We start from the raw sequence: 8,763 nt of genomic DNA on the forward strand, positions 1-8,763 counted from the left end.
CCTTTTTGTCCTTAATATATTTGTAAAAACCCTTTGGAATCTTCTTAATTCTATTTGCCAAAGCTATCTCATGTCCCCGTTTTGCCTTCCTGATTTCCCTCTTAAGTATACTCCTACTGCCTTTATACTCTTCTAAGAATTCACTTGATCTATCCTGTCTATACCTGACATATGCTTCCTTCTTTTTCCTAACCAAACCCTCAATTTCTTTAGTCATCCAGCATTCCCTATACCTACCAGCCTTCCCTTTCACCCTGACAGGAATATACTTTCTCTGGATTCTTGTTATCTCACTTCTGAAGACTTCCCATTTTCCAGACGTCCCTTTAGCTGCAAACATCTGCCTCCAATCAGCTTTTGAAAGTTCTTGCCTAATACAATGTTTGACCCCAGCACTAGGAAGCAACATCCCAACCTTGAGTCTCATTTACGGCCACATAAACATATTTATTATGCCCTTATGAATGCACCCTCCATTACTGTAGCGTTGCCACACACTCCTGCTTTCTCATGCAGTCGAGCTAACCATGGTGTGACAAATTTGACTGTTGCCACTTTGCCCTGAGAGGCCATTCACCCCGAAGCTATAATTCCTTTGCAGAAGAATGGCCATAAAGATTTGTGAACGGTTGGGTTTCAGCCTCAACCACTGGTCAACAAAAATTATTGGGTTTTTTTAGTTCTTCAAAATGTCACCACTGAAAACAATGTGAAAAATGAAATGGGTCCAGCTGAGTAGATTTACCCATCCCTTTGCGAATAGAAGTCATCAATCTGAAATATCAACACTTTTTCTTTCCACATATGGTGACTGACCTGAATGTTTCTTGATTTTTCTTTTATTTTAGACTTCCAGCATGTGGAACATTTGCATTTGCAGCGGATTTCCAGCTCATTTCCTCACAACGTTTGTCTTCTTCGCGAGGACTCTGGACTTGCATCTAATTATTGCTTTCAACAATACAAGTCACAATTTACATTAATTTACCAGCTCCGCGATTAACAACATATAGCTTTACGCTAGACTGTGCCACCTGGAGACTGCATGGGTCGTTGAAGCAATGTAAAACTCAGCTGATACTGGTATTGCAGAGTGCTCAGTCATTTTGCATCAGGCTGGACTGACGTGAGCAGCAAGCCACCCCTTCCCCCTATTAGTCACGCATTTTGTGTATAGTTTGCATAAACAGAGCTGATATTTCCACATCGTTCATTCTAATTGTGGGACCCCAGAGACAAAGCCGGAAAATAACGCAATCGAAATGCAATATGTACTAGCAGGAGAGGCTGATGACTATGCAAACTGTTCAGTTTCCCAGCACGGGCTCCGTGCCCTCGGGCTGAGCCACTGATGAGTCGGACTCTGAGCTCATTGGACTTTGGCGCTTGGCCGGCGTCCTGCTATTTCTGGTCTGAACTGGTTGTTCCGTTCGTGGGTTTCCAGCTGGCTGCAATTCAACCAAGTCAACGTGTCAGACTGCACACAGTCCAATGCGGAAGCTACAAGCATCAGCTGGTATAAAAGCCAGCTCCACAATAGGAAGCCAGTCTGTGGCTGCACAGTGTTAGGAAAGTTTCTGTTCTGAGACGGTGCTGCAGTTACAATATTGCAGTGAATTCCTTCTCCTGGGTGCGTGTCCCGACAAGTATAAGCAGAACACCATTCTCACTTCAATCCTGAGTTTTATTTGTTGCTATCTCTTTGGGTATAGGATTGTTTGGGATGCGAGTAGTGCAATATATTTTGCCAGCTTTTAAAAAACCGCTTTATGTTTTCTCTTTGATATTTTTCAGGATCTTTCGACTCTCCAGGGAAACCTTCCAGGTCCAACTCTGATCCTACCGCCATGGCATCTGTTCCTTCAGCTGGCTGTTTGCTTGCAGCACGGAATCAATATTATAGAAGTAAGTATTCAGCTATTGTTTAGAAGTGAAACATCTGATAGGTTGAGAATAATGGATGTAATGTTTGTGACTGTTGCATTTCTGCAGATATTTTCGTGTTTCTAGAAACTTGAATTTTTATCTTGCAGTATTCCTGTTTCTTTTCAGCCCGAGTCCATTCCACATCAGATGGAACCTCCAGTGGGCTATGCCGTTTGGAAAATGCCATGGAGCATGAAAAACCCCATCAAGGTAATAAAGATAAACTTCGTAAAACTGAATTGTGAGCACCTTGGTTTTGTAGCTCATTGTTTCTCCCTTGGTGTACACAGGATTTCTTCTCGCACTGGAGAAATGTTTGTGGTTAAAGAATTTTCTGAACTGTGAGCCTGCTCATCACCCTGTTAACACAGGGCTATCCACAGGAAGGTAAGACGTCCTTCACAAACTAGGAAGAACCTCCTGAAGGTCATTTTGATATTGGATGACTGTGTAAAATGTTAAATTTGCATCAGAAATGATGTATAGAACAGTACAGCAGAGCAACTGCCCCTTTAGCCCATCAACTCCATGCTGACCATGATGCCATGCTAAACAAATCTAATCTGCCCACAGAATATGGGGGTGGCATAGTAGTTAGCACTGTTGCCTCACAATGCCAGAGACCTGGGTTCAATTCCTGCCTCAGGTGACTGACCGTGTGGAGTTTGCACATTCTCCCAGTGTCTGTGTGGGTTTTCTCTGGGTGCTCAGGTTTCTTCCCACAGTCCAAAAATGTGTAGGTCAGGCGAATTGGCCATGCTAAATTGCCCGTAGTGTTAGGTGAAGGGGTAAAATGTAGGGGAATGGGTCTGGGTGGGTTGCGCTTCGGTGGGTTGGTGTGGACTTGTTGGGCCGAAGAGCCTGTTTCCACACTGTAAGTAATCTAATCTAATTGCCTAGTCACAAGTGTAGTTTGGTCTCTTTGAAAATGATTTCCAAAGTCTTTTCTAGATAGCATTTGAGAATCTAAATAATTGCAAGATAACAGACATTTTAACACACAACATTTTCTGGCTGTTATTAGTGATCATTCAAATAAAGTTATCATTCGTAAGGGCTTGAGCTTGCGTTATTGACTAAATAACTTGAACAAACCTTTAAGTGAATTAACCATTTCTTCTTTTTGTTTGACAGTGGTCATCGTTGATCAAGGATGATTCTTTGACAAATGGTTTCTATGGATTGTGTTTTAATCTACAGTATTTGGTATTATGTTGCCACTGACTCAGGGAATTAGTTGCAGTTTACATAGAGATTTGAACTGCCTTGAAATAGCTGATGCCCATCTCGAGCAGCAAGTGATGTTATCATCAACAGTGTTGTTTTTAAAAAATTATTTTCCAACTAAAGCAATTTACAAAAGAGCATGTTGATGATTTTCAAACAATCCAAGTTAGGATATTAAGAAGGGGGAAAACTAATTTTAAAAACCTGAAGGACTTGTCACATTTTGGCCAAAGTTAAATAACTTTTTGATAGTTTCCTCAATTCAGCATAATATCTTTGTAGCATAAACAAATGTTGACATAATGTCTTCATGTGGCAGTGTACAGTGTCTTTTACAATACGTAGAATTTTTATTTATATTTTGGTTATTTGCTGTATACTGTTCTTTATATTATTAACTGTTTTTTGAGTTGTCTAATAAATGACATACTGCTTGAGAAAGGATGACCATGTGTCAGAAAACCCATTTGCTTTACTGTGAGAACATTTTTTGTTTGAAAAAGTTTTTTAAAAAAAAACTGCAATTTTTTTTTTAATGAGACAAGTAATAGATGGCAGGCTATCATTCTTCATGTTAATTTTAATGAAAAAGTTGATTTGAATGCAAATTTGGAAATTCTGTTTTCTCAATGCCTCTCTTTTTTAAGGGGAGTAATTTCAATTCTTACTTTGTTGGAGTTTGGTCAAGTAGATTTCATATTTCTTCTTAGAATTTGAAGTAGAATTCCTACAGTGTGGAAACTGGCCCTTTGGCCCAACAAGTTCACATTGACCCTGTGAAGAGTCAGCCACCCAGACCCATTCCCCTACATTTTAACTCCTGACTAATGCACCCAACCTACACATCCCTGAACACTGGGGGCAATTTAACACGGCCAATTTACCTAACCTGCACATCTTTGGATTGTGGGAGGATACCGAAGCACTTGGAAGAAACCCACACAGACACAGGGAGGATGTGCAAACTCTACACAGCCAGTCTCTGGAAGCTGGGTCCTGGTGGTGTGAGGTAGCAGTGCTAACCACCATACCACCCCTTGCCGTGCTGTCATTTCATTATGTAAAGCTCTGAGCAAAACTGTCTTTTTGTACATGCCTAATGTTTAATTTGATCCATATTAATTATCCTTTTGTATGTAACTTCCAACTTTGGTGACAAAAACTGATGTTATTGAAATGAATGGGCTATACAAGAAAGGGCTCATCCATTGCTTGTTGTTCCAGCCAATTTAACATTATCTCATTGCCATTCTGAGACAATATGACAGCCTATTCTGGAGATGTGTAGGGGGGATGGGGGGGGGAGAAAAATTACAGCTTCCCTACCCTGCCACCCTCACCCCCCCCCCCCCCCCCCCCAGTTAAGCAGCTTCGCCTATATATTTAATCTGATTTGATCGAAAGAGAATCTGTTGATAGCAGGCTTATCCCTGCTCCTGATGTCTTGATTATGTGCTTCAGTGCAGTGACCTGTACAAAAGGAGCATTCAATTATGAAATTTATCTGCTAGGGTGATACACTACTGAATTAACTGTGACACTTTTAAATGTACTTATTTTATTAATAAATTTTTTTTTATACACTTCTACCTCTTAAACTCCTTATTGTTACCAAAATGTGGCATGGAGTTATAGGATGCTGCAACACAAACAACTGTGACACTTTTAAATGTACTTATTTTATTAATAAATTTTTTTTATACACTTCTACCTCTTAAACTCCTTATTGTTACCAAAATGTGGCATGGAGTTATAGAATGCTGCAACACAAACAGCCATTTAGCCTTACAAGTCTGCAGTGGTATTTTCCTCCCCTCCATATTATTTTTCAATTAACTATTCAGTTCCCATTTAAAGGAAAAGACGTGGATTCAACTTCAGTGTGTGTCTGTGTATGTTCACGTGTACACCTTCGGTTGAGTCATTCAGCATGTTGCGTCTGTGTTGGCTGTCTGAAGCATCAACTCACCCAGTCCCATTCTTTCACCTTCTCTATGTGACTCTGCACACCTTTTCTTTATTATCCCAATTGCTGGTACTACTGGCTAAGGTTTAGGGTGAGAGGGGAAAGATATAAAAGAGACCTAAGGGGCAACTTTTTCACACAGAGGGTGGTACGTGTATGAATGAGCTGCCAGAGGATGTGGTGGAGGCTGGTACAATTGCAACATTTAAGAGGCATTTGGATGGGTATATGAATAGGAAGGATTTGGAGAGATAAGGGCTGGGTGCTGGCAGGTGGGACTAGATTGGGTTGGGATATCTGGTCGGTATGGACAGGTTGGACTGTTTCCATGCTGTACATCTCTATGACTCTAAGTAAAATCCCCAAATGGAATCTGGGCTGCCAAATTTATTTAACCACAGAGCAGACGTTTATTCCACAAAAAAAGCTCAGTGTACGATACAGTTGGGTCGGTCTTAAAACACACAGTAAAACAAAGTCATGTCCCATTTCCTGACACTATCCATCACAAAGACTCAAATCTGGAGAAATTATCCCTGATCATAAAATGTTTCAGTTTGATTTAATTTTTACCCTCCATCCCCTTTTTTTTTGCTGTGAACTGGAGTCTTACATGAAAACACTCAACAAGAAAATTTTGATTTTCACAGTTGTTAACAATCTGTAAATTTCTAACCAAGCACTCCAGATCGGATTCTCACAACTACTTTCCCAAGAGAGAAAATATATTTGCTTCTGACTCTAATGACCTAATAATCTAGTTCCCTGTCCAGCATCATCTTCCTTGATAAGTTCAAAATAATATCTTGACAGGTGCATAGTTAGTTGAAAGTCGAGTCGTGAGTAGATAGGATAGTGAAGAAGGTGTTTGGTTTGCTTTCTTTTATAGGTCATTCAGTTGGGAAGTCATGTTACTGCTATACAGGACATTGGTTAGGCCACGCTTGGAATATTATGTGCAATTCTTCCTATTGCAATGACATTGTGAAACTTGAAAGGGTTCAGAAAAGGTTTACAAGGATGTTGTCAGGATTGGAGGGTTTGAGCTATAGGGTGGGGCTGAATAGGCTGGGATTTTCCCTGGAGCGTCAGAAGTTGAGGGGTGACCTTATGGAGGTTCATAAAATCATGAGGGCCATAGAGTGAATAAACACGGTCTTTTCCCTGGGGTGAGGGAGTCCAGAACTAGAAGTTTAGGGTGAGAAGGGAAAAATTTAAAAGGGACCTAATGGGCAACTTTTTCACGCAGAGGGTGGTGTGTGTATGGACTAAACTGCCAGAGGACATGGTGGAGGCTGGTACAATTACAACATTTAAAAGACATCTGGATGTGTATATCAATAGGAAGGTTTTAGAGGGATATGGGCTTAGTGCTGGCAAATGGGACTAAATTAGTTTAGGATATCTGGTCGGCATGGACAAGTTGGACGGAAGAGTGTGTTTCCATGCTGTACATCTATGACCGAAAGTACATTAGCCATGCCCTTGCCTCCCTGAGACAGTGTCTCTCTTTTTACCTTTTTTTATTATTTAAATGTAATAGTGTCATCTCACTGGGTGGAATGCTGGAAAGCAAGCCTCAGGATTTCCCAGAGATGTCACAAAAGGTAAAACATCTATCAAAACATACAAAGTGCTCGATTTACATGTCTGGTGAAATGGGGCTAACAGAAAACATGACCATAGGATCTTGTATTTAATTGGAACCACTATTTAGGACAAAAAATTCCTAACCACAGGTAAACAACAATGAACTATTGACATATAACTTCCATAGTTAAACATTTTACCCTCTTCTAAACTTCTGTCCCACTACATACACATACAGACAGAAAAACATTTTTTTTGCTTTGGGTGGAGGGATAAAAAACAGGGAAAGCAGCTCAATGGCTCCAGTGCATAGGATTCACTGAGATGATCTTTTTGCTTGCCAGGATTTTCTGTTCTGCACTCTTTTCTCCAAGTTCTTTTCACTTCACAGAGGATAAAGGTGACTGGGACTTTAACTGCAAAGTCTCTTAGTTATTGCTTAAAGGCTTTGTCTTACAGTAACTGGTGAACGAAAATAAACTGGCTTTCTTATTATTCTTCTTTAGATATTTTACTGGAGGTAAAATTATATCACCTTCTTTTGCAACGGACTGAAGCTGTTCAGCCACTTACGAGCCAATCAGATTGTTGTTGTCAGGCTGATGGGCTCTGCCGTCCACAACTGGTGACAACTCCATGGACCAATCGGTAACCTGTGTGCTGGTCTGCCTGCAAACAGCTTCCTCATTGCTTGAATAAAGCCGGAATGCAGACGGGTTAAAACTTTTCGCAACTCACGTTTAATAAGTGCAACAGTTCTTTCCACAATCCTTGGTTTTAATTAGTCCTTTTCCCATTTCAGTCCACAATCAAAAACACAGCAAAATAGAAAGATGTGGTATTTCCAGTAGAAAAGTTTCATTTCCTTGAATGTTATTTTCCTTTCCACATCTCTTTGTCTCTCATTACTTTTTCGATTTCTGTCAGAATCTTCTTTACTCAATCTGGATCTTTGTTGTTATTTATTTGTGCCCTTAGAGCAGATTCTATTAATTTTAGGGAGGGACTGACAAATTATTAAGTTGTCATAGGAGCTATAGTAGGCCATTCAGACACTGAGCTTGCTCCACTAGACTACTGCTGATCACCAGTGTCAATGCCACTTTCTGTACTACCTTCACATCCCTTGATGTCAACAGTCTCCAGAAAATTATCAATTTCTGCACACTCAATGACTGAACCTCCTCTGTCCTTTGTCCAAAAGTTAACCATCCTCTGACAATCCTCTTGATATCAGTCTTAAAGGGCCTTTCTGTAATTCTGAGATTATGACCCTTGGATTCATGCTCAAAAGCCTGGGGGGACTAAATATAGACACCTTTCAAAGTGTTGTATCTTAGATAAGATAAACCAGGTCAGGTCTTACACAGGTCATGGTAGGTCATTGAGTGCAAGAGTTGGTACATCATGTTTGTTTGCACAAGACATTGACAAGGCCACGCTTGGAGTACTGCACACAATTCTGGTCACAATTAATTCTAATTATAGGAAGGATGTTATTAAACTGGAAAGGAGCAAAAAAGATTTACAAAAATCTTACTGAAAGTGTAAAGTTAGAAGGAGAGGCTGGATAAGCTGAGATTCTTTTCCCTGGAATTTAGGAGGCTGTGGGTGATCTTATAGAGGTTTATAAAATCATGAGTGGCATAGATAAGATGAACAACTCCCTTTGGACACCAACAATTCACAAATTCTCACCATTTGAAAAGTATTCTGTCTTTCTGTTTTATTTCTACCAAAGTGAATAGCTTCACAATTATTCATATGAAAAGCCACCGTCCATGTTCTCGCCCATTCACCTAGCCTGACCAAGTCCTCTGGAAACCTCTTTGTATCCTTTTCACAACTTGTGTTCCCATGCATGCATGGTGTCATTTGCAAATTTTTAAATATTGTAATAGGTCCCCACATCCAAATAACTTATAATGATTGTGAACAGCTGCTGGCCTCACCCTGAGTCTTGCAGAACCCCATCAGTCTACCTTGTAGTCTGATCAATCAAATTACAATATTATCATATTGCATTTATAAAGCATCTTATTTGTAATAAAGGA

The 8,763-nt window shown here is 40.1% G+C and overlaps 1 protein-coding gene and 1 long non-coding RNA gene across 5 annotated transcripts in view; one reads left to right on the forward strand and one right to left on the reverse strand.

Annotated features, from left to right (window-relative positions):
* Nucleotides 1-1,368, reverse strand: part of LOC122549085 — a 46,135-nt gene extending 44,767 nt beyond the window's left edge. For both annotated transcript variants that reach the window (XR_006311405.1, XR_006311404.1), the window contains exon 1: nucleotides 817-1,368. This is a non-coding gene — a long non-coding RNA (uncharacterized LOC122549085). The remainder of the gene's footprint in view (nucleotides 1-816) is intronic.
* A 147-nt stretch (nucleotides 1,369-1,515) lies between these two features.
* LOC122549084 (pancreatic progenitor cell differentiation and proliferation factor-like protein) lies at nucleotides 1,516-7,393 on the forward strand. Of its 3 annotated transcripts, none has more exons than XM_043688304.1 (5): nucleotides 1,516-1,646; nucleotides 1,795-1,905; nucleotides 2,053-2,136; nucleotides 2,217-2,313; nucleotides 7,216-7,393. In XM_043688304.1, exons 2-5 carry the CDS (start codon nucleotides 1,848-1,850, stop codon nucleotides 7,262-7,264), a joined length of 288 nt encoding a protein of 95 aa, XP_043544239.1. In that variant the 5' UTR covers nucleotides 1,516-1,646; nucleotides 1,795-1,847; the 3' UTR covers nucleotides 7,265-7,393. The 3 variants fall into 3 exon arrangements, with proteins under 3 accessions (XP_043544239.1, XP_043544238.1, XP_043544240.1); XM_043688303.1 differs by having other exon boundaries at nucleotides 1,523-1,630; nucleotides 7,216-7,386; XM_043688305.1 differs by lacking the exon at nucleotides 7,216-7,393 and adding an exon at nucleotides 3,061-3,898 and having other exon boundaries at nucleotides 1,524-1,630.
* The last annotated feature ends 1,370 nt before the right edge of the window (nucleotides 7,394-8,763 follow it).

Source organism: Chiloscyllium plagiosum, chromosome 4 (genome assembly GCF_004010195.1).
Source record: "Chiloscyllium plagiosum isolate BGI_BamShark_2017 chromosome 4, ASM401019v2, whole genome shotgun sequence".
Lineage (NCBI taxonomy): Eukaryota > Metazoa > Chordata > Chondrichthyes > Orectolobiformes > Hemiscylliidae > Chiloscyllium > Chiloscyllium plagiosum.